This window comes from Amblyomma mixtum, chromosome 4, assembly GCF_055824585.1.
Source record: "Amblyomma mixtum isolate Tamu chromosome 4, ASM5582458v1, whole genome shotgun sequence".
Classification (NCBI taxonomy): domain Eukaryota; kingdom Metazoa; phylum Arthropoda; class Arachnida; order Ixodida; family Ixodidae; genus Amblyomma; species Amblyomma mixtum.
In genome coordinates, this window is record NC_143015.1 from 24,757,194 (window position 1) to 24,783,697 (window position 26,504).

At 44.6% G+C, this 26,504-nt stretch overlaps 1 protein-coding gene across 1 annotated transcript in view; it reads right to left on the reverse strand.

Annotated features, from left to right (window-relative positions):
- Positions 1-3,173: 3,173 nt before the first annotated feature.
- LOC149345916 (beta-hexosaminidase subunit alpha-like) overlaps positions 3,174-26,504 on the reverse strand; it is a 57,046-nt gene continuing 33,715 nt past the window's right edge. The window contains exons 8-14 of the mRNA XM_089586278.1: positions 23,502-23,706; positions 21,361-21,447; positions 18,413-18,485; positions 11,568-11,739; positions 9,790-9,880; positions 7,925-8,029; positions 3,174-3,433 (exon numbers count right to left, since the gene is read on the reverse strand). Coding sequence (XP_089442404.1) covers positions 3,370-3,433; positions 7,925-8,029; positions 9,790-9,880; positions 11,568-11,739; positions 18,413-18,485; positions 21,361-21,447; positions 23,502-23,706 — 797 coding nt within the window. The 3' untranslated portion in view covers positions 3,174-3,369. The remainder of the gene's footprint in view (positions 3,434-7,924; positions 8,030-9,789; positions 9,881-11,567; positions 11,740-18,412; positions 18,486-21,360; positions 21,448-23,501; positions 23,707-26,504) is intronic.

Genomic DNA, 26,504 nt, shown 5'->3' on the forward strand with positions numbered 1-26,504 from the left:
GTAACGGACCATACTCCTCAAAGCAAAATTGCTCGAGGGATCAAACAGCTTACGACAGAGCAGTGGAACAGTATGAGAAAAACGGCACAGCCCGTGGGACAAACTCGGCTGACTTGGATAAAAGTATGAACGATTTCTGGACGCCGAATTACCACAGCCTTTCTAATGCGACAATAAAAAACGTAGACAATACAAATTATGTTTATTTAGAATAATTTGAGCAATTTTTTGCTTCTGGCATCGTCGTACATTTCTGAACGAATTCCTCGTCTTGCCTCTTTTCATCCCTTCATAACATAGCAAAGGCTTAAGTTTTTGGCCAGAGCTGTGGCACAGAAGTTCGAGTAGCCACCTCTTATTCGGGTATGGTAGGGGCTGAGGTGCACGTTAACGAACTCCAGATGGTGGAAATTTAACGAGCCCATCATTAAGGCGTCCCTCATAGCCTGAGTCGCTTTGGGACGTTAAACCCCCATAAAACCAGAAAACCATAAATCATTACCAAGCGACGCTGGGCACCATAGGTTTGCAATGGGTACAATTGCTCTCCGTCGGCCCTGTTCTCGGCTTTTTTCTTAGGCGAAACGCTTGGGCAAATAGTATTCGACGTAACCTTTGCTGTGATGGGTCTTTAGTTTATAGAATTTGAATCCACCGGTTCGTTAAAGCCCAGCTGTGGTCATTTCTCGTTGCCTATTGGGCTGTGGGGAAATTCAAGGCACAGACAACCTTCCACATGTGGCGCTTCTCTGAAGAGACTAAATGGTAGCCTGGGAGACCGCCTGTTAACCCTGCGGAGATCTGCCAACACTCCACCAGCCGAGACGTGCGCTCGCACAGAAGTTCGTACACTTGACCGCTCATTACTTTGCACGTTGCATTTTCGGTATAAAAGAGGTACTACGTCAAACTTAAGGAATGAGTGCACCATATATGTGATCGGTCTCCAGGTCCGACTACATGTAAATAACGTAAAATCCTTCCAATGCAGAAGGGCAGAGAACTGCCACTGGAGGGCATTGAAAGAAAGCCGCACGTGACATGAAATAGCCATGCGTACCCCTCCCGGAAATGGTAGGCTCTCTTTTTTTTTCTTCGTTAACGGCTCTCCTATCTAAAACAGATCGGTTTCGCCCTTGCATGGGCAGTACAAGTACTGAGTTGTCGAAGATGATGGAAACCGTGAGCAAGAGCTTGGGGACCTGCATCACGTGTGAAATATAGAACCTCAATAAAGCTGTAAAAGTAAGGTTTTAATAAAGGTGACTGGTTCAGGCTTGTGCACAGAAGTCCACATGATCGTGTGTTGCAACGCTAAGAAGGTGCAGGTCACGTGTCCTAGAGTGACCGCACCTCTACTTCACAGACCAACAGGCCTTCAACCATGTAAGCCAGCAGGAGAAAACACCAATGGCGTAACAGCAGTAGGAAAAAAGCAGTGGACCAATACAAATAGGACAATAGCGATAGGCCAATACCACTAGATCGGCACCAGTAGGCCGACGCCATCAGGGTGACACCATCAGGACGGCAAAAGCAGGTCGGCGCTAAAATGGTCCCAGAGTAAACAAAAAGTCAGTGCACGTACAGCCAACAGACCGATAGCCTGTCGGATTTTATGATGGGGATTCTGTTCTGACTGCTTTCTTGCTATGTAAAAGGTTACGCAGGACAGAAAAAGAAACATATAGGAGCAGTTCTGGCAAAATATGTTCACAGGCTGTCTTCTTGGCGTGTATTCTGAATATTTTGCTCCGCATACAAGGCAGTTTGTTGTGTGTTATTAGATTTGGCGACATTATGAGCTCATCCAACACTACTACTGGCATTCATGCCTAATATATTTATAGCCGCTTATTGTTGTTGGGTTACTGGCGCCTATGACCAAAAGACTACCAGTCAGAATATCTGCCATTCAAATCACTCCATTGCTCTCGGCATACTTCCCTGTTTCACCAACGCAACATCTGTCAGGAATCTATTGGTGTTGGCTACTAACTTGTTCGAGAAACAGTGTCAAGAACCATTCTTTTTTGCCACCCAAGAGCGAACTGGGAGAGACTAGTTGATTATTTTTATGGGGTTGGAAATTTAGGGCGCTCATCAGGTTTAGTTTTATAACAACCTAGACTCAATCAACAACCATGCAGCTCAATCCATCTTTAACGACTATTATTAAATTATTGCCGCGGCACCTAAATCTAATGCTCATCTGCTCAACCTAGATGAAAAACGAAAATAACCAGCCGCTGTGCCGTGAGTTTAATCATGTTTCAAGCTGTAATACCGTATCATTGGCAGCTCACCGCCACTTTTCGAACTGATGTCATGCAAGAGTCAATACACCTTCCGCACTAGAGAACATCAGCGCATTTTGCCAGAGGAAGCTGAAGAATAAGATGGCCGACCTGAATTGTCGGTCACCATACCAGTGGTTCTCTATGGAATCATCGTGCGTGTATATTTTAGCTTGAACGGTACGAGCTTTGTAAGCAAACATTAGGGTGTGCCGGATACCAACGAGCGTGATTGTTTTCCCTTTTTTATAGGACCACAGTTTATGAGACAATGACGCCAGGCTGGTCGATATTTGTGCTGACCGGCCTCCATGCTGTCGAACTGAGCATGATCACAATAAGCGCAAGGACTATCCACAGTCGACTACATGCACAAAGAACGACACCAGCGTATGCGTGAGTGCTATTGAGAACTTATGTGCCGGCAAATGAAGAGCAGAAGTTTCCTGCTTTCGAGGCAGAAGCCACTTAGTCAAAGCCCTGAGACACGGAATGGCTGGGTATAGATCGCGAGTCAACAATGAAAGGGTACGAATCAAAGCCCAAGTACTTAGTGTCAACGGGTACATGTATGGTGTTCATACAGTGTGCAAAGAATTCGTAACTCTGGTTTTCATAGAGCGTTTCACCTAAAACCGTTCGGCAATACATTTATGGAAGCTGCTAGGAATCGCTAGTTGCAGTAGCTGATCATGTTTTTTAAATAATAATTTCTGGCACAGATCACACTTGGCCTGATAATTATGCTGGTGAAACAAGAAGAAATCGAACTTTCTTTCAAAAACGCTAAACTATCAAGCTCACAAAGAGCTCCTTGCATCAGGAAAGTTTGTCTCTTTCCATGCAGTACATGTTGAGTTTTGTACAAAGCAGGAAGAGGAGTTCAACCATTTATTAAAGCATGTGTTGTGCGCACAGCGCTGCCTTTGTTCGCGGCCTTGCGGAGCAGGTACGCGTCAAGGCCCAAGATTAGGCCTCGTCGCAACTTCGGTCTTGCTCCTGAAAGCACCATCACGGCCCCCTTGCGTAGTGTACTGAAGGCAACCTCTCCGGCTCCAGAGTGACGTCCTTCTCAGATGGAGTAGTCACATTCACAGACGCCAGGCCCATTCTCGGGCTCCACGTTCAGGCCACGCCTGCATACACACAATGCACATAGTCATGTTTTCTCCTTTCCCTTTTATTGCGAAAGCAAATACTACTCGCACTTCCAAGCCTTCGCGTGACCCGGCCGCAGTTACGTTTGACCTTTATCGGAGTGAATACGGGCGACAAACTCGCTCCTTCAGATAGCCCGGCTGCAGTTACGGTGTGTGTTTGCCGCGCTGCGCACCTGTGGTGCTACTGCCGCTGTGACGTCATACCAGACGATACACATTCATTAAGAAAATTACCGAAGACGCTTTGAGTCGTCGCGCAGCGCCGGCCGGTAGCCACGCGTGACCTGTAGACGCGGCGCACTGCGTTCCTTCAGTTGGAGGCGCTGCGCTTTTGCTTTCGCAACCTACCAGGCTTAACCAAAGCCAAGCCCCTGCCAATTTTTTTTCCCCCATTTCCTATACCTTGAGAGATAAGTAGCTCTCTTCACTAACCGCTTCCGCAAGCAAAACCTTTCGTGAGTGTAGTCTGGCGCATGAAATGAGCGGGGCGATAGTAGCGGAGCGACATTCATGGTCCGAACGCTGATGACTTAGACCCCAGGAAGCAAGCAGCGTACATGATACAGTTGCTTACAGGGACGTACGCGGCCCTAAAAGAGGGCTAAACCTCTCCATTCTTAATAACTTTCGATTAAGCAACATTTATACTGGTAGAGACGCTAGCCGTGCCAAATACATCAAGCTACAAGTAGCTATACGTACATGCACACCGTATTCAGCTTGGTGCCACTGTTGGTTGACTGTGGCTGTTTTCTATGACTCGAGAAAGCGCGAGAGCGCCAGTAGAACAGCCACGTAATGCAGAATTGCCTTGCAACCGACGAGGTAGCGCGCACGAAATCGCGCTGCTGTCATAGTCGCTATTCCCTTGCCCCAGTAGCTCCATTGTTAGGTTCTGCATTTGTGCGGTACGTTGAAAACCTGGAATTTTCTTTATAAGACACCATAATAGAGGTTCTAGAAAATGAGGAGCATTTTGACGCGGTGGTAACTCTTTATCGCAAATATTCCGATTACCCAGCAAAAAAGCATCTTTAATATTAATTTCGTAACAAACGGATTGATACAGAATGAAAGCTACAGCCATTCGCTGGCAGCTCGTTCCAGAAAGAAGTGTTTTCAATTTCGTAACATTCTCCTTGTTCTGCATTAACCCCTGTCGCACCCTCAGTGACAAGGAATGACATATCAGTGACAGCTACAAATACCTCAGCGACCTGACTTTCTTATTTTGCAGATATATTATGCAGGCCGAGCCCGCACTACACATGGGAATTACGCAATCCTTTATTAAGAGCAAGTGGGCTACAAAATGCAACTGCGCCGCCGGACAGTAACTATTACGGGCAAATGTGAAGTTCGCATTTGAAACTTCGACAGCAAGCGCAAAATCTGTCCTTTGTTTTATTCGGACGCAACGAAAAAAAATACTAACAAACTACGGATCAAGGGTTTCTTATTCTACTGAGTTTATTGGATTAAAATAACTTGCTGTTGGGCTAGTTGGTTTAGGTTCATATTTAAATGTTTAACGGCGCAAAAAAAAGAACAGACAAAACACATAAGTACACGACTAGAAAAAGCGCCAACTCCCAACTGCAAACTTCCAGTTGGAAGTAGGCGCTTCGTTTGCTCGTCTACTCATGTGTTTTGTCTTTTTTTGCGCCGTTAAATATTTAAATATGAGTTTATTGAACGTCAAAATAAGGAAACACTGATCAGACACGCTGTTATCGTTTGCAGCAGCACCCCATGCACTTCAGTAATACGCATGCGCACAGACTGAGAGTGAAAACTACAGCTGTGCAAATGATGACGTAATGACAATGCAATTAACTGGGGCTTGAGGCAAGCCAGAACATTTTGCGGTAATTTGCGAGCTTATGATTTAAGGAGGATCGATTGGCCGCAGTGGGCAGCGCCTTCCTTTCTTTAGTACTGATCAGTTACCTACGATTGAGAACAGAGTATAGAAATACTCACCAGACAGCACCGAGTTTAAAAACAAGCTGTTAAAATTGATTAATTTGGGCTGGCTTTACCGCCATTTTATAGAAATACTCACCAGACAGCACCAAGTTGAAAAACAAGCTGTTCAAATGTATTAATTTGGGCTGGCTTTACCGCCATTTTATAGAAATACTCACCAGACAGCACAGAGTTGAAAAACAAGCTGTTCAAATTTATTAATTTGGGCTGGCTTTACCGCCATTGGGTACGCAAATAATAATTTTGCTAAAAATTTACTTACTGCCTGCACGTTGTCTGCTTTGTTTTTTTAGAACGATGAAAAAATACAGAAAGCCCGCTGCCGCACGTAGGTTATGCGGCTGGGTGGACAAAGAGTGAACGACTAAGTGGGGCCCTTAATCGGTTAATTAGTTTCTGAAATATCTAAAAACTTTAAAGCCATTGAGATTATCATGAAATATTTATATTCGAATTTAGTGGCAGTCACGCTCCTACCAAAATATTTTGTAGAAATCTCTTAGGACACGCGTGTTTCTAGAAATTCCTCTCAAATGATTCAATAAAACACTACTACTTATACAAGTTACTTGGTGGTGATCGACGCGGAAATCCTCCCCATAGTGACGGAGCGGTTGCGGATGGCGTATCCAAGATTTTTCAAGCCTACACTTAAACTGAAGAATTTGTCGCCTTCGCTTACTGTTGCATGTTATTGGCAGAAAAAACAAACACGAATCTTCCCCACGCCAGTATTGTTACGTCGGCCAAACGTCCAGTATTAGCAGTTACGTGGACTGGTTTTAATATGGGGAGCCAAATGCCTCAGAACACGCAGGTGTTATCGCAGGATTCTTGAGAATGGATTGGTGTAGAAACGCGACCGCCTCCAAATGTGCATTACAAATATGCATGCTGGTGGAATGTGCAAAAACTTTTTATTTCATTTTAGGTAATTACTCGGTTCACGACAAGGCTTCACCATTCTGTTTGTGTCCATCTACCTGGAGGAACAAATTACGCACGAAAACGTCTTTCAGGCACTGCCCGTCGCATGTTTTTTTTTTTATGAGTCAAGAACCACCAATTATAAACCGTCTTTACATCACAAAGATGTCATAGTTGAAGCGTACGTTGACCCCTTAATGAGATAGTCACAACGTTATTTCGAAAAGCAGTTGCTCATAACTTTTGCAATGTCTGATTGGTTATGTAGAGAATTAGAATTGCAGTTAAGGCACAATTTATAGTGTTCAATAGCCTTGATATATCTAGCTAAGCTAGAAATTTGTTTCATTCTATTTACACGCGTCCTCAAATTTGTTTATTTTTGAATAGTCTTAGAGCTGCCGTGTTTTTCTTTATATTCATATATATATCTGCTGCACACTTTATTTATCACAGTATTGCAGTTCTTCAAAGAAATGTGCTCTCTCCTCTTCTCTACGCAACATGTTATTCTATTCACACTTCTATCTTTACAGACTACTGTCTGCACAGTTATTTATTCCGCACAGTTCGATTAAAATTGTCCACACTAGGCACATATATTGAAGGTGCCATCCCTAGAACATGTTAGCTGCATCATTCGCAGAAGACCATAGAGGTTTGAATGCTCTTCCTTTCAAAGGCATCACAGCCGTTTTCCTACTGACATATTTCAGTGTTTTCTTGATTCCTGAACGAAACACACAACTGGACGAGAATTACAAGTGAGACGCCTATGATCAGCCGCGTGCAACATTGTTTTTAGGACATGTCAGGTGAAAAATAATGTAAACATAAAAGCCGTCAGCTATGGAAATGCGACTTATTTATTTATTTATATGTGACGCTGAGTGTGCCGAGCGGCATAAAAGGTGGTGTTAGTGACGAACGGTATAATACGTTACAAAAACGCATGAAGCCCGGTTGCGCGTAAAAGTCACATAAGCTTCGGGCGTAAATGTTTTTAGTTAGCCACACGTGCAAAGTAGAGTCATTGTTTGAAGACAGGCCTGCCTCTAGAAGAACAGGAGCACGCACCAGCGAAGTTCCTGGGCATGTCCACAGTAGGTGGTGGACATTAGTGTCGGAAGCGGGTGCTTCGCAGTGAGGGCATTTTTGCGGTGACTTAAAATCAGTGCAAGTTTGCTGGCGAAAAAAAGATAGTGAGGATTATGGTGGAAAGGACATGTCATGATAGTCAAGTATGGAAACATGATCTACTCCTTCACATAGACCGCAAAGCACAAGAACGTATTCCTCGTATTTTATACCCAGCAAACGCCAATAATATTAGATTATAGAATACTATTTCTTAATTTAATTTCTGTTTCTTTCATTTCATTCAGTGTAATTACATCTTTATTGCTGTATCTAGCGGTGACAGGGCTACAGTGTAGTACATTTTTAAGATCGTAAAGAAATTGCACCTTGTAAATAAACCTTTCCGCCTGCAAGCCCTTCGTCCTGCGCACATAACGCTGAGACATTTAAATGTTAAATAAGCGTCGTCACCTCAGCATCCGGCACCGCTGCTCCTCAAACCTCGCCGCTGCCTTCGCAGGGCTCTTCACGGAGGCGGGGCTCCAGAGTTTTTCAGCCGGGGCACTCGCTCGGGGCCTGCGATGTACAAGAGTACCTCATTTAGAGATGCTGACGAGAAATTCAAAGTACAAGTGTCTAATCAGGTGCTACAATATGCCTTTTACCAAGCTCCTGAGGCAGGATATTCGCCAGTTATGTAAGTAAGTATACATGCGTTCGCATTCCTTTAGTCTGTCGAAATGCATAACCGAATAATGAAACGCAAATATGATGCCGCATAGCACACTTGTGAACATGAGTGCATTCTAGAGGAATCATACCTGGTTTCAAATAATTGAGAAATTCGCTGTTTATAATTCATCAGTAGCGTAAGCCTTCTGAGGCCCGTATCAGCACGAGAACTGGGTTGCGGGAGCTCGTAACCCGCAGCTTGACGAAACTTATGAATGCAAATAAACCCACATAAGTAAGAAGAGCACACTATGTCACAAGAGGAAAACAGCATGTCAGGCATTCAAAACAGTATTTGAAAATGAATATTTGCATTGCGTGATCCTGCCTTTCCGGTGATACTGTCCCAATACATGTTCAGCAGTGGGACAGTGACGACACCGGCTAGAACGTTTTGTTCCGTAAAGCATACACACCCCGGTGTAGTTTACACATCACAGTCTCTTCCGCCACTAGTCAAGGTCCTAGCATTGCCACTTCACATGGGAATGCCCCTGTCCTCCCTCAGTACCTACTATACCCACCCCTACCCATCCCAGTGGGAAGCCGTCCTGTCTAGCGCAGCCTTGGACGACCATCGTAACGAGATAGCCCAGGCCATCGATATAGTTATGGCAAATAAGGGCTCCACGCTCTAAGGGCTTCCTCCCTTTTCATTGCTCAAAATAAATAGTTTTTTCTCTTTTACTGCGTCACCATAGCCATCACTTTATTGTAGAAATCCGTCTTCTTCATCCCCAGATTTCAGGTGAGAAAAGCGCCTAAATTATGCATGACTAGAACAGTCTTAATGCCACTGAGGCTAGTGCCGTTCAATACTGCTGCGCTTAGATGCTCCAGACGTTGTTCGTAACAAGAAAGAGCAAAACGTATCGCTGAATAGCGCACTTTAGCCGAAGTGGTCGCGGCTCATTAAGGACCAAGTATCCTACGGTATTTAAATGCGTCCATAATACTGTCATGGTATTGATTTCGGTTTTCACTGAACTTCAGCTGGCAAAGAGTAATCTTGCAGGCCCGCTGAACAGAAGTGGTGCCCGGGGTAAAAGAGGAAGAACGATGTCAGGTCGTTCCTCTAAGCAAATGTTGGCGGTATTCAGTTAACCTCGATCGGTACCCATCGTTCGCCGCCCCCTTTTTAAAACGTATATCGCTTGCTGAAATATCAAACCAGCTTAATGTTATTATAAGTGCGTAATTTCGCCCTCATAATTCATCACAGATCATAAAAGAGCACTGAAAAGCCTTTGGAGGAGAAAATAGAAGCAGAACATAGGGGCATGAAGCGGTAAAACGACAAGATTGCAGCGAATACACGCCGCCTGCCGTGCCTCGAAGGAAAAAAACAAGTGCTCGCGATAAACACAAATGTATCGTTAACTGCGGGGGATTCGTTCTGTAATTTTGTTCTCAGTTATAGTTTATAACACTGCCGGAACATCCTTACTAAACTCTATGTATTCATCTGTGTTCAGTGATCTTGTTTTGCCTAATGAAGCTCAGAATCTACTAGCCCAACATAAATCTTTATCAATTTAAGAGCACAAAACTCTGTATGATTTTACCAGTACTGTGGAGACTGGTGATCAGCGTTTCCAACTCACCACGTGCGACTAATTAGATTTGTTCCATCCACGAACTCTCCCCATATGCAAGCTTCTCCACCAAGGACAAGAGCCTTCTGCTCGGGTGTACCTGCAAAGATGTCAGAAAGACATTGCTATGAATGTTATGCGAGGTAACTGCTAACATTTTACACAGTCATTTATTCTGTGCACATCTATCAAGTTGTTAAGAACTCATGATATAACAATTCGCACATCTGTATTCACGCTGTTTCAGAGCATTTAATCGCAAAAGTTACGTTATGGTTTGTAGCATCCTGACTGTTCCTAGTACCGCACAATGTGCAGGATTGTGTTCCTATCATCCAGCATAATGGCGGTAAGGAATATACACGAGATGAGATGAATGCGTGAATGGTGTTATGTACTCTCGGGGGCAAGAGTCTCCAGGACGTGTCATCGGGAACCGCTGCTTATAGCTCTGTGATTAGCCACTGGCTGGAGGTCGTACTTGTCGAGATGCGAGTCGGAACCGCGTGCTGTTATATATGCTGGTGACAGCCGGTGATCGCTGAGAAACTAACAATCATAACAGCTATTACCGAAAATCCCTTGTCGCGCGTCCTGGAGAATTTTGTTCCAATTTGTACATGGTTTCAGGGGCTGTCTCATTTTTCTTCCATTTTCGATCCAGAACTAATGCGATATAGACTTGTCTAGGGTATACAAAAGCATGAGGACATGAGAAATGTTCCGTATATAGAAAGCCTTCTAGTGTGTTTAGTTCCTTAGACATATTTTTTTCCCACCCAAAGTAACCTTCACAAAACGAAGATTATTTAATTTGATTTGATCTTTATTCAACATCAGGTAATATTAGGTGCACCGGCAAAACGCTAGAAATGCTTGACTATGCCTGTGCATCCAATGCCAGCATCTAATCTTCGGTGACAGTCCAGACCATTGCGCCATGGCTGCAATTCGGACTATCAGAGATATCTGAATGTTAAGTAGAGAAAGCCCAATTCTGCATATATGAGCATTAAGTCATTAGCTATCGCATCATATCCATAAGGCGGATCGAGGTCCGCGGTTAGCATGCAGATCAGAAGGGATGTGGCAGCGTCGCGGCAGCGGCTTCGTAGAGCCATGCAGAGGTAGAATTGCCAACTGCGTGGCATCGGGTTACGTAGAGCCGCAGAGCACGGCGACTGCGTTCAAAAAGTTAGCAGGCAGACTTACGCGCTCTCGAGCGAGCAGTCTTAAGTGTTTCTGCCGAATTTCATTTTCTTATTGGCTGCCTGTAACCGAGAAGGTGCCTGTACCACGTTATTCTAGACGAAATGTGAGGCGCTGTGCCTCACACTTCTCATAGTGCTCTCCGCTCAAGAGAACACATTTCCTTCTGTTTACATCATAACCGTGGCAAAAATTGCAGTTCTTTCACCAGGGTGTGTACCAGAAAAAAAAAACCAAAAAGCTTTAAATGTTTGATCATGTCCTGAAATAAACCCTTCTTCCGCCATTGAGCTGAAGACATCCTGGTATCGATTGAGTACCCATTTGTGCTTTGCTCTCCATGCGATGATTATGTGGTTGGTCATGCCGGTAAAATATTTGCGCGACCGGCGTCTCGAACCAGGTTTTTGTAGAACTCCACATTTAATAGCAGCACTGAATGGTAACAAGGGCATAGACATTTTTCGTTGCTGCCGCCTGTTTCGCATCGTCTTAAGTACGACTCCTAGTCAATTACGCCCACTTCTTATTTTTCCACTTCTTATATGAAAAGTCCGTTCAAGAAGACCTGCTGTCACCTGTGAAGTTGAGCGGGTCACAGTCATAATAGATCTTCCAGTCGGCGCCGTAATCAATGTAGTCAAGGTACCAGCAGCTTGACAGCAGGGTCTGGAAACCGGCCGCTGTGACGGCTTTCAACTCGGGCAAGTACGGCTGCTTCCACACGTGCACTACTGTGTCTGGCGCCACCTGCATCAAATGCATCAAAAACATTTTTCTTGTCTGTCGAGAGCTGTGGGACTAAATGCGTTTGTGTTTGGTTTTGTACATTTCACAATATGTTTTGTTTTTCAGAATACGTTTGCGCTTTACGTATTTGCCATGCCGCGATTGTAGTATCTCACGCCCTTTTGTACATGTAGTTCGAATGACTGCCATTTCTTTTGTGAATATCTTGAATTTGGCCCTTTCACTAGCCGAGCTGGTTATGGGTCCAATCAAGTTCTGATGCATTGGTTTCACAAAATAAAATGATGATGATGATTAAAAAAAATACGAACTGGGTGATTCAGAAGAGTGTTGCTGGCAATGGGTTATGTGAGGGCTACCAAGCTGAGTGCTGACCTTATTAGGGGAATAGCAATTTGAATTGTCGGGAAGCAGGGGCGAATTTTTGCAACCAGTTTTACAGCTGCAGTAAACATCCTTTATGTCGTGGCACGACCAGACGCACAAGGAGAATGGAAATAGGTAGTGCTGTCTTCATGTCAGTCTTGTGTATCCGCAAAATAATTCAACCTAACCTAGTCGTCCAAATTTTCACCCTTTGTGAACATCCTCATCTGTAGAAGAAGGGGCTCCTTAAATTTTGGCACATTTTGTGGCGTGAAGAAGCTTCTAAGTATCGGAGGATGAATCGAGTTAATAGCAGAGGAGAAGGGTGGTGGTAGGCCGGGTTAAAAATTTCACCCGCAGTTTCGCTTGCCCAATGAATGGTGAAAAAATGCATCTCTCGTGAGCAGAACCTGATGGTAAGGCCTCCTTATATCATAAGCTTAGCTCTATTTACTTGAAAACATTGCGTTTCGCCTCTTGGGGCCACAAATAGAGGCCCTTCTTTTCCCATATCGTGCAAATTGTTTTCGCTAACGAGTGACGGAGATAGCAGATGGGAACCTCCTTTAAATGAATATCTGTGTCGGCTCTTTGCGGGCGCTGAAACAGCAGTGAAGTGTTGGCGCTGTGTTTGTCACAAGTGCTGCTAACGTCCGAATACTGTAGACGGGCCAGCGTATTTTTTGAACGGAACAATGCCACATGATAATCCCCTCTTCTCGGTGCTTGCTATGGTTTGGGCTTCGTAAAGTTGACGTTCCCGCAGTCTTCATGCCGGGATGCGTAAACACGTAGTTTGAATGAGGGTGTCACTACACAGCTTATCGCGGATTGCAGAAAAATGAAGGTCTAAGGTGGTTCGATATGGGATCACGTTTTCAGGTGATCCTTGATGTACAGGCTACACCGGCTGTTAAAGTAGTGCCGGTAAGCTGCAGGCCCAATGCCTAGGCCGCCTCCAAGTAGCAGCTCGGTTACGGCTGCGACAAACTCGCACGTTATTAGAGCAGCTTCGCGGTTTATGCAAATATTCGCGTTCCTCTACGTGATGCTGGCATATTTTAGAGCGTAAATGATTGCAGTCAGCTGCAACTGACGTGCTGAATGTGCTCATTGCGGTAAAGGCCTCTAGGTCGCTGCGGAGTCGCGACAATGTCCTTGGTATTTCTGTGACTTGTGGCAGGGACTGTGTTAGTGGCTCTATGTGGACCTTTGTCCAGTTCTTTCACACAGATGCTTTCACTAGCATCTGTTTTCACTCTACCTAGCACTCGCCAGGTCGAGAGTAGAGCGTAATAGTCTTAAACCAAATATGTGCTGAATGGGAAATTAAGGGACGATTCGATAGTTAGCAGCGCGATCGGTATAGGATGTGCCTCTCGGGCTCTGTTGCCTCTAAACCTTGACTCTCATAACGATATTAATTTCTGCGCAATCTGCGATAGTATCACATAGGAAGTGCAAGTAAAAGTGGTGTGTTTTACCGTAATTGCGAAGAAAGGAAATTAGTCACAGTACCTCCGCTTGAGCTTTTTACCTACGAGCTATTGCCATTTCTAGGCCTTTCGTAATACGCTGCTGAGATTCGGAGAGAGAATAAGTACTTTAGAAGTGCTCTGCAGAATTTTTTCAATCGGTTTCAGCAACATGAAAAAAGCCACAATAAACTTGATAAAACATGTGTTTTCGGCGCTTACGTGTTTCAATTATGCAATACTTTTTTCATTGCCTTTGAAGGTGGAGAATGCGCCGTATTCTGACGCTATGCGGCTTTTAATTGCTATGAATATTTATGTCGAGCTTTACTATAGAGTAAGCTGTGCAAACTGAAGCAGTTACATTACAAACATCCAAATTTCTGTTCTTATGAAACAGTCTCAGTAGTGTTCTAGGCATTTTTTGTGATCTAACGATTGCTGACGAATGCTATCTTCGTTCATGGAGTGACATCGTTGACGAAGATTTACTTTAAAAGCTCTCTGCTGCACTCTCTAAATGCGGTGGAAGGTGTGAAGTGATCATAAAACTTTGTGTTCTATTTGCTCAGCGACAGCAGCTGCAAACATGAAATGCATCCCAAGAAAGGCATAGCATTATCAAGGATGCGTCAGAGATGTTAGCCCCACTTAGTTTTCGGCCAGTCTTTGGGTTCTTCCCAAACCATCGCCTTCATCAAATGTTCAAGAGTCATCGAAGGAGGCCAGCAAGCTTCCTGAGTCGCAAGCAGAACTGAACGACCTTATAAGTATAATATACATCCATACCATCTGCCGCACCACTCGGACGCCAAATGCAATGCCGGACCGCATAATTTTTGGTCCCTGTCTCCCCCCTCCCCACCATCCATTACTTTTGCAGACACCCTGCGTCTGTTCTTTGTTGAGCCCATAAGCTCAGGCGTCACGAATTGCCAGAAATGGCGAGATCGAGTTTTTGAACACACCGTGGCATGTGCTGCCTCAGCTAATCCGATCTTGGCTGTGAATACACAGCCTTCGGAGATCGACGCGAAGCGCCTGTTCCATTAAGACGCATACCATTGGGAAAAAAAAACTTCCCTGAGTGCGTTTTAGGTTTACCTCGCATTATCTGCCGTTTCAGCGTGATGTGCTTTGGATCGAGGTCACGTACTCCCTCCATTTTACCGCTGCTCCCGGATGGCATTCGGCCGAGTTTTCCGAGAACGGAAGTTGAAGCATTTCGCACCCATTACGTTTGTAGATAGGATGGCTACCCTAAGAACTTCGAGGCACATTGGCACCCTTTGACGTAAGGTATTGCATATTTGCGATCTCCATGGTCAGTCTTTGACGAGCACATCTATAAAATATAGCACTGGGTGATCAGACTGGACAGGGAACGTAGAAAAGAAAATGACAGTTGTCCTATCTGATTAGCGCAGGCCTACCGTTTATTTTAATTTCTGCAGGGATCCAAAGTAATGATTTTGCGAAAAAGCAAAATATACATTTCCAGCCTAGTGTGATACACGATCTATATAAAAAAAAATTTACAGCGTTTCTTGAAAAACTAAATACGGTTCCTTTGTGGCCCATCTCATATAAAAATTTCGGTTTGGTTTGGTTTGGTTTATTGGGGTTTAACGTCCGAAAGTAACTCAGGCTATGAGGGACGCCGTAGTGAAGGGCTCCGGGAATTTCGACCACCTGGGATTCTTTAACGTGCACCGACATCGCACAGCACACGGGCCTATATAAAAATTTCATTGAAAAAAAAGTAGTTATGGGGACCTCGATTAATGTTCTTATCTGAACGCACCCATGTCCATTTTGTAACACATTAACAGCCACACTTCTAGCGCATGATCCGTCGAGTCCATAACAGACTCGTTTAGACTCGCCATATGCCCATGAGCCACTAACTGTCGCTACATCTGGCCTTCAACGCTGTAGTCGCTTCAACTCCCTCTCGAAAATTCTTTCTCTCTTCTTCCTTCCTTTTTCTCCTTGGCACTCTTGGCGCAGGTTTCAAAATAATCATCATCATCCTGAGTGTGCCCACTGCAGGACAAAGGCCTCTCTCATATCTTTCCAGTTAAACCTGTCCTCTGCCAGCTGCGGCCTGACTATCCCCGAAAACTAAATCTCTTCTGCTAACCTAATAGTTTGCCGTCTCCTGCTACGCTTCCCGCCACTTGGAATCGAATCTGTTACCCTTAAAGACCATTGGCTATCTTGCATGCAAGGCTGCGCGAATCAGACATAACGAAAGACGGCACTACGGGCGCAGACTTTCGATTGCTTATTCATGAGTGAAAGCACATGCTATATAAGCGAGAGACCGAAGCGCTCAACTACCTTTGTCGTTCGCAGAGGTATGGTTATTAGATAGCACACAGTGATCATACGTTTCCTTTATTAGGTAAACAAAAGCACAAACGCATCATTACAGGACGCCAAATTAATCGCCTCACCTTTAATTGCGGTGAGATGTTTTTCTTTCACTTGTTTATTCTATGCTCCAGCAATGATATGATTTTGCTATTTTTTTACCAAAGAAAAGTCCGACCAGTGTGTGCCGTCTCTTAATAGTATCTGTGTCAACGGCAAAGGTGATTGCGCGCGTTAGTTTCGCGCTTATATAGCATGTACATTCACTCATGAACAAGCAAGTCCGTGCAGTCATTTTCGTTTTTATGTGTCCGGTGCTGTCTGATTCGCGCAGTTATACCTTTTATTGAAATGAACCAACTCGCCCACAGGAGCGTTCTACTTTGCGCATCCGTTTCCACTTCTCTCTTTCGTTCTCTTTTCTTCGCTCGTTCTTACCTTCTGTACATCCTTGGCGAGGGCTTACTCGAGGGCCGTTTATGGCCGTCATGGGGCTTCTACTGCTTCACAGCATAAAAAGCAGCAATACAGGCTGACCAAAAGTAGTGGTGACATATCGTTGCTCTGTAAAGTATTCCTAACGGTTTTGTTTTGACATGCTTACCACACCAGAGTTTTGGTCGCATGGTGGAGTGGTTGTATGCTTTATGGACGGGTAAATGTCCATATACAATTTGATTTCCTGTGTTGCAATAATTTTAATCCCTGAAGTGCCGACTTGCGAATCACACTCTGATGCCATCTGTGCTGGGGAACTTTGACCTCTTCAGCCTCACCGCCTTTAGTGATGACTTTCTGTTCGCTTTGAGAATGAAAAAAAACTAAAATATTATTCAGGGTAAACTTAGCCGGCACGCTAAGGTCTTTAAAGAGTAGTTTGCTTTTATCCCCCTAAAGAGAAAAATACAATACAGTTGTATCGTGCTACCACTCACATAGAGGAACGAAATTCTAGCCCATCAGCAGCTTTTTGAAATGAACTGTGGATGGCATAGAAGCCCATTGGCGGAAATATAAGTGAACTGAAGTTAGTAGATGCAATATCTCCAGCAGGAGTTGCTGGTGAAATTCAAGTTTATCGTATATAGTTGTTCAAGAGGCAAATGTGAAAGAGGGACAACATGGGAAGGGTGAACCTAAAAACATGTAGAATAGGTTATCTTAGCTTCTCTGGTCTCCGTGCCAGAGGTATGAGAGATGAAATAGGACGAAATTGAGTTAGCAGGGACCACTCTTCGAAAAATAATGCCCTTATTGCGAAAGTACCGACTAAATGAATTAGTCCAACACGGCGTGGCTGAAAATGCCCACGCTGTCTTAAGCCGAAAAGTTGAAAATTCTTGCGGTCGCCATGGTCTTGCTTCGCGCTAGTTGCGAAGAAGTTCTCATTGGACTTAAATGAGATGTAGCGGCCTGTTTCTGCTTTGAAAAGATTTCTATTAAATATAAGCTTTGGTGCAAAAGTTTTAGTATACGGTTTCTTTTCGTTTAACGACTGATGCAAAGTCAAGTACAGGTTCATCCGAAGTCATGTAAGAAAAGCATTGGCTCCCCTCTCTTCCTGCCGATGTCTCCATTTGGCGCTTGGCTTGGCTTTCTTGGCTATCCCCGGAATAGCAAGGCGCACACATGGGAGCCGCAGACACCACAGTGGAGAGGGAGGTAGTGCTGCCGGGGTGAACTGTTTTGGGATCGACGACTGTTGCATTGCTATTATCTTTGCAAATGCAGAGTGAGGTCTCTGCAGTGGCACAGGCGCAAGGTGATGCTGTGTAACCCTTGAAATAGGACGTATGTGCATTCGCAAGTAGTCTGGGGCAATTTACGTCCATATCGTGTAGTATTCGGAGAGTGCATTTCTTCCCAGTGTTGATGCGCTCCGAGGGAGACCCAGGCATGTGCGAAGGGCCTGACCCCGCACTCTCAGGAGGGAACGCATATTAGCCTTGCACGTGTTTGAAAGTACAGGCGTACTGCACCACAAGAATCCCAGAAATAGATCTCTGTATAACTCCTGCATTAGTGGACCGACGAGGCCCATAATTTTCCAAGAGAAGGAAAATGTAGCAAGGAGCAGCAAAAAGTTAGGTGGGCGGATGAGATTAAGAAGTTGGCGGGGGTACAGTGGCCGCAACTGGCCAAGGACAGGGTTATCTGGAGAGATATGAGAGAGGCCTTTGCCGTGCAGTGGGCGTATTCAGGCTGATGGTGATGAAACAAAATAAAAAGGAGATCTCTACTGGGGGGGCACCAATCATTGTGGGTGAATGAGAATACGAATAGAAGATTCCGTGGTATAAAGAAGCCTCGGGCAGGCGCGCGACTAATCTCAAAGCAGAACAGAAAACGGTGCAGTGCGCGACGGATATACAATGAGCGCAAGTAAACGTTTTGTGGGAGCAGTAAACATTTATTTTGGGGAGATAAGCCAAGCACTGATACTTCAGTTCACTCACCTCCACCTTGTTGTCGAACACCTCTTGCCACACCATGTAGCTCTTGCCGGTGCGCCGTACAATTCCAAGCAACCTGCGAACACAGCGAACGGTCAGTTTGAGGCTCTCAGGGAGGTAAAAACTGTAGCTGTAATTGCCATGGGATCGTATACTATATACAGGAAAAAGTATCGGTACGTTTTCGAAGCCGTTCGCTAATGGAGTTCGCAAAGAAAACTAGTGCTTGTCGTGTGAAATATAACGGGCGTGCTGTGTTTTCTTCATGTGAAAGCGGCATGCTATATCACAGAATATTTCATTCACTGCAGAGATCTTCATGACAAAGGCTTCTACGGTACCTGTTCTAATTGAAGCAACATCCAAGAAAGTGTTCCAAGCGCCTATAGCCATTGCGCTGGCAGGCAGAACGGTGCGACGGGTTACTCTAGAAAATTCTTCAGAATTTTAGAGGTCGTATCGTGCCACAGTGATCTTCATCCACTTTCAAGAGAAAATGAGATTCTTGGTTGTCGAGCACATGTCGCCACGCCCTGCTTGCGGGCAAAGTAGCAGATGCGCAGTGTCGATTAAAAAAATAGCTTTGCATTGCTTTCTAACTACTGCAGAAAAAATGAGCCCCGTGACCTACTTAACTCTTTTTATGTGTGTTATAGCCAGTCTTCTGCGCCCCATGAGCCGGCCAAACTGACTGCCGTGTTACGTGCCAAGGTCTCTAGGTGCCAAGTAAGCTAGGCCTCGTGTCTCTTACGGGGGAAAAAAAACCAGTCACAAAAGACAAGGGACAAGAGAAGGAGTGTTTACGCCACAACGACTGGACTATCAACGGAAGTTTATTAGAAAAAACATAGTCTCAGCAAGGCCAGCAGAGCATGCGCCCCAGCAGCATCACAAATCACAGTGCAAAGGAGACACAAGAAATCACGTCTACCGTGACCGACCAAAAAAAGGGAATTCTTTCTCGATTACGCGCACCGAGGTTGTGCTAATACAATCAGCGCCTGACAAACCGATATCATACGCTTCCAAGGTTTCTCGCTCTTGTTTTTCCTTGCCTCTGCCAAGAATCGCGACAGTGCTGAACAAAGGATAGCAGCCACATTCATTGCAATGGCGGGGCAAGTTTGCACCGCCATCGGACCCCAGGGAGGAGTGGTGCTCACGCAGCCGGTCATTGATACACCGACCAATGTGACCTATGTATACTCCCTCGTATGTGAGGGGAAACTTGTAAACGACCTGTCCGACACACGCCGTGAAACGGTTCTCGTGCTGCGTTGTGCAAACGTGGTTCCATTCCCTGCCTCGAGAAATGCGCGAGCACAGACCCGAAAGCTTGCTAGGAGCAGAAAACACCACACTCAGTCCCTGCTTGGCCGCAACTTTTTTGATGCTATGGCTCACTTTATGCACGTACGGAATGACCTCTGATTATGTATTTTCTAATAAATTTCAGTTGATAGTCCAGTCGTTGTGGCGTGAACACCATTCTCTTGCCTCTTGTAATTTGTGACTTTTTTTTTTTCAAATTACAACGTACCAACTGGCCCACATTTCAACCCTTCTCCCAAGTGTTCTGATCTGAAATGAATTTAAACGACCTAATTAGCACGCGGCTCACATATGCATGCCAGAAGCCTAGCTGAGGAAGTAAGTAAACAAAAGAAAAATGTAATGGTGGAACAGAGAGATAATTCGAGAAATAAGGAAAAAGCTGAAAGGAGGGCTGAGAGAGAAAATAGAGGCTTTTACAAGCACCTAAAAGTGGAAAAGGCTCAGAGAGCAAGAGAACTAGGAGTGTGGTGAGAAAGCAGAACTCGGCAGATCACCCTTTTGTGGTATGCTATGTGGTAACTTAGAGCGTGATCAATATCCTTCACCTGTTGTTTGGACTACCACGTTTAAACAACGATCCAACTTTATTCCGCCGCGATAGAGAAGAAAGCAGCACATTGAGGTTGGCACACACGGTGAAAGGGAAGAAAGTCTAGAGGCTAATACCCTGCGCTTCAGAGGGACCACACACAGCCAAAATTGGCGACAAGAACGGTTCGCTACCGCTTTTCCCGCCTCCTTTTCGTCCTATCCTTAAGTTTCTCATGGTACGCTGCCCTTTTTGGCACCAGAAAATGAGTAAGGAAGAATCGCTACTTTTCACTACATTAAATAATCTGGACACCAGAAGAATCAGTACTTTAAAGAATCTACAACTTTTAGCAGACCCAGATGTTTTTAATGTCCGACCACAGCTACGGAAGCACTAGCTACCCAGGCAACATGGAATCTCATGATATTTGCGGTTACCAGATGAGATAGCTGCAGGGCTACTGTGCAATGTCAGCGCACATTAAAGAACCCGAGGTGGTCGAAATTTCTGGAGCCCTTTACTACGGCGTCCCTCGTAGCCTGAGTCGCTTTGGGACATTAAACTCCTATAAACCATAAACCATACAGCTCCACACAACTTGGCACCGGGACGAGAGTAGGACAGAACGTTTGCAAATTATCGTTAATGCAGGCCATCATCTGACATCGTGAAGTAAAGATAGCCGACAAGCTGCGGCCACACCTCCTTAGAGAAGTGTAATATGCATTCTACAATAAGTACTTTCTTCTGGGCGAGTTGGTTCATAATTTCCAAAGGTAAAAACTTGCGCAAACAGTAGAAGAACTGTTTGCGCAAGTTTTTACCTTTGGAAATGCATTCTACGCTGAGGTGAGATGAGGTAGCGCCCCACATTTGTTTCCGTCTACTGCAGCGCCAGGCACGATGGAATTGCTGACAGGTGCTTACCGCCAGTGCCAACGTTTGCACTTGTCTGCTGCGTGACTGGCGACAATTAAGGGCCTACATACCGAACGTGTAGTGTTTTCGAGCCGTTATCACTCGGCGCAGTGAGAAAACAGACATCTAGAAGCGTAGACTCGTTGAGGAGTCTAGTTAAACTCACTTCTGGATGTAGTAGTCTTCCAGCTTCTTGTATTTGCCAGCGATGCCCATTTTCCGCATGAAGCTAGTGATGTTCGGGTTGGACTTCCTGAAACAAGAACGCGCCTTTTTAGCATTTCAAAAACTTAAAACATTCAGCAAAAGGCTATCGGACGTGCCTTGTTAGGTGCCGTTTCACAAAAGGTTGTTCTAGAATAGAAGTTCTTTTTTTTTAACGAAAGTACAGATATCGCGCATGTTACGCGAACTGGCGGAAGAAATATGAGAGAATAATTGTTGTGGCCTCTAATGTCTGACAAAACTAAGTCCGATAACATCAAAAGATGTCACTGCATTTAGTGTACATGCTTGTAAGGAAATTTTTGGTTTTGAGCCCCCTTAAAGTATTTGATTTTCTAGAATAATTGCAGCACCCAATCTTCTCAGATAAACAATTGGAAATTTCCAGCCAAACCCGTGGAATTGCTAATATAAGGCAGTGAAGATCTACTCGGAATAACTCGCTTGCTTGACCCAGGTGCAATGCACTGCATTTCTTCGATTTCCTTAGCCGTATTGTTAGCAGAACAGTTGTCATCTTCGACTGCCGCTGTAAGCTATAGTCAGACGAAAAGGAACGCGCAACGACCGAGTGACACGTGGAGAAATTTTGCGGCAATCTTTATCGCTTTCCATGCATGAGTACTGGGATAGAGTAAAATATTTAGATGCGAAAATCGCGGACCACATGTAGGCTAAAAGAAATCTACCATATCGAGGGATCGAGAAAAAGCTTTACCTGCACGTTAAAATAAAAAGCAGCCGTGAAAATTTCAATGCCTTAGAAAGCTTTCAGATTATTTCAAGCAATTAGAATATTAACAATGGCCATTAACGTCATAATTTGTGTCCTTTTGATCTCATCATCGACGTCAGGGTGGTATGGTGGAGGTAGTGTTTTTTTAAAGAAAAAAAGAGAGAAGTGGAGGAAAAAAACGTTTCCGGCCATCGCAATTGCTATTTAATATCTTAAGCACCCGAGCTGCAGCCGGCGGAGATGAGAGGGAAGGGAGCGGATAGCGAGGAGAAGTATAGAGGGGAGCGATAGCAAGAAAGGACAGGGAAGAGATTTGTGCGCTATTTACAAAGTACACAAAGTAATCAAGTTCGCGCCGCTCGAGCGCAAATATCCAGGGGCTGTCGTAAAAGAAGTGCGCGCAAGCGGCCACTGTGCACTATCATTTGTGCTGGTAATCTAGCTTTTGAAGCGAAAAGCTCCACTAGGCTATCAGTCTAGGCTACCACTAGGCTATCTCTGTCAGTCTTACAACTGTGTGCTTGTTGGCTGACCAAGAATTGCAAAGCGGCAACTAGTATGGGTAGAGCCACGCAATAGTCAGACAGCGAAAACTGAACCTACGAAAGCGAAGCCCCTCCTCAGTGTTGGCGAATGCACCCGGTTTGCTTTTCATGAGATAGTTTCCGGCACTGGTATTCTGGAGCACAATCCCCGCTTTTTGTTCAGCGTTCTTCAGTATGTACAGTCTTTGGCAAAAGTAACCAGGCTGCATGGTTTGCTTCTCATTCGTATAACAGAGCCCTCACGGCTCCCCTCAAAAAGTTCTCGGAAGGTGAGGACAGGGGGTTCTCCTTCACATACAGAGAATTACAGCTTGAGGGCTGGCATAATAGCTTCAATATACGACTGAGAAGAAAACCATGCAGCCTGGTTACTTTTGGCAAAGACTATACGTTCTTGGTAAAAAGCCTTAAGGCCAAAGACGTTTCGCTTGAGCCGTATAATAGAGCCATTACGGCAGTATTAAAGACCGAATGACCTTGAAATGCTAGCAGAAGGTTTCTTTTTGCGGTACCTTAGAGAAGCTTCGTGCTTTACTTGTGTGTTGAATGATTCGCTACACAGAGCATTCTAGGAACATTCATTTTGCTGCAGCTCAACACTGTGGCCTTCAGAAATTTGGCCAAGACTGCACGAAACTACACGCAGCGCTAAACTGGCGCCAGGCCTGTGGCACCTGCCTACCGGCAACGGCTGCCGCGGCACATCTCTGACGGCACTGCTAATCCCGAATTCATTGTCTCTTGAAGCTCGATTTAAATAATGCAACTTGTCTAAGCTCTCGGCTTGTGTCGTTCACCTACCAGCAGTCGAAGCTGACTTCATCTCCGCCCAGGTGGACATACTGATCAGGGAACACATCCGCGACCTCCTTGAAGAGCCGCGCCAGAAAAGCGTACGACCCGTTCTTGGTGGGGTCTATCGGGCCGAGTTCGCCATCGGGTTCCGAGCCTTTGTAGCAGGTCGTCAGGATGTCAGGATACGCTGCTCCCCATGAGCGGGTGTGTCCTGCAGAATGTGAAAAGCCATGGAGTATTTCTGTTTATTATTCACAACAACGCTCGAAACACGGACAAAAGAGGGAGAGTCGACAACACAAGCGCTGACTTCAACTGAAATTTATTACGGGAAGGGAAGAGTATATATACATCTTCGAAAAAAAAAAACAAACACAAACGGAGCCGTCATACAAGGCGTGAGCTAATAAGCCCGTGTTCAACAACGAAACCAAGAACAAACTCTGGCCAGAGGAAGATAACACTGAACGCGTCCTTAATCACGCTATTAATCAAGATGGGCACAACTGAGGAAATCGAGTTCAGTCTGTGACACCACTACAGAAGGCCGACTGACACAAGTGGTTCCAGACTTATGCATGTGATAGGCTTCCATTATTCCTCTAGCCAATTGGTCTTTATGTCTAAAAAGAATGGTTGTGGCAGAAAATGCCGGGGTGCAACCGCAACAACGACGGTGCAGTACGAGGTCAACAGAAGACTTTGTCGAGTTGTTATCGCAGGAATTGGAGTGTTCCTGAAGCTTTTTATTAACGAATCGTCCGGTCTGGCTATTATACACGGCACCGCAAGAAAGCGGAAACATATAAACAACTCTAACACTGCATGAAATGAACTTCGGTCGATCCTTGACCTGACATCCACTCGTTTTACCACGTAGGCTAATGTCAGATCTCCTTTGTTGTGCTCAGATGCCACTAAACTTATTTGGTGCGGAAAAAACAACCTTCACACTGTGCTTTCCCCCTATCTTCTTTAACCCATCGGACAACCTATGGGCATACCTTCCCAATGTTCATATAAGGCGAATTAGCGAAGGCTGTTAACGCATCGCAAAACGGTGCCTATTATTCCGCAGCTGCTTTCTTTTTCGCCTTTAGTCGCATCGTAAAGAGCACAACGGTGGACGGAAGCGCTTCCGCTCCTGTCACCCTGCTTTTGCCTAGTTCATTGAGTTTCTTGCTGCTGTTCATCAAATCATGGAAGACCAACAGCAACTTTTGGTGCGTAATCATTTGTATGCTTAACCAGGTGGTTAGTAAGCTAACAAAAACGCAAAGGCCTTTGTGTGTTCTCTGGTTAACTCTTTGCAGTCATTCTCGGCATTTCGCGTATTTTACGTGGCAGCCTCTTCAGGTGGCACGTGGCAGTTGAAATTATTTTCGATACTTATGCACAAATTTCATCACATTTGGCAGCATTATGAAAATTTTTATGCTGATATCAGAATCGCATTTCAAATTTGGCTGGCTTGTATAATGAAGTAATCATATCGAACACCCTCATCAAGTTATCAGCGAGGTGTTAAATATTTAAAGAGAAGTGCACAAGTTATTTATGCCAGCCTTATCACGAAGACCTGTTATGCGCAATAAAGCTTTAACTCCTTTTTTTTGGATCCCAAGTACTCGATTAAATAAAAGTTAACATCAGCAAGCATATATGTTCAATAAATGTCTTACAAAAATAATTTTCAAATATCATTGCGCATATGCATAGAAAAATGCAGAGCGTCATTGAAAATCTTATCACATTATGATTCTTGATCAAAAATTGTATCATTCCACTACTAATCCTTACTAAATGCTGAAAGGATTAGTGATAAAAATCCCTGAGAAAGTGATAGCTCTGAGAAGAGTTTATTCCTCGTTTGCGCCATTTGTAGCTTGCATGATTTTGCCTTTGATCAGAGAAATACGGCAACGCAACCAACACAATAGCTGATTTCTGATCTTTACTGTTCATAGCGACACTATAATGGCGATGCTTTGTTATCTGAGTCGAGCTGATTGAGCGACGTTCCAGGAACATCAGAAGTGCGCTTCGTGTACAATTTTTGACGATCACACATAGAAAAGACAATTTCTGAACGTATACTACCTATTTTGGTATAACGTTTGTCCGGACAGAAATAAAGACCTAAGGGTTAGGGAAAAAAATAAATCTGAAATTTGGACCGAATTCTTCACTCATTTTGCCACGTTCCTATAAAGTACAAATATGTAAGGTGGGACAAATATGTAAGGTAACACACGTCTAACCTTACATAAGACTGCCGTCTCAAGTTGGATCTTTGGGCATAAAGTACTTCTCTAGTGTGCAAGTCGACAGCGTTTAATAGTCCCTCGAATTAACAATTAGTTTTTAGAAAATTCATTCTCGCTCTTCATATCCTAATGCATTGCAAGAAAGCGGCTGTCATTAGCATCAAAAAGCCCGTAGGTTATAGAACTCCCATTTCACCACGGCAATTGCGTGCTCCTCGTCTTCATCATCAACAGCAGCAGCATCAACCTGACTATCACTGCAAGACAAAGACCTCTCCCACATCTCTCTAGTTAATATTGCCCTGGGCCAGCAATGCCAACCTTATATCCCCAACTTATTAAACTCATCCGCCCATCTAACTTTCTGCCACTACCTGCCACGCTTGCCTTCTCTCGGAATCCAATGCATTAACCTTAACAACCATTGGTTATCTTGCCTTCGTTTTACACTCCCAGCCTAAGCCCATTTATTCTCTTTGATTTCGACTTGAATGTAATGAACTCGTATTTGTTCTGTCACCCACTCAGCTCCCTTTAACAAAATGAACAAAGGAGGGGAAAACCTCACGGCAGTTGCTATGGCAAGCACCCTGAGGCTTTCGCCTCTCTTATTCAGTTTGTGTGTCTAGAAACCATCTGCTCAGTCTTTCCACCAGTCTCTCTCCACCAGTCTCTCTTCAGTCTGTTAACGTTACATCAATATTTTTCATTTCCATAGCTAGCTCTGATGTCCTCATTTTAA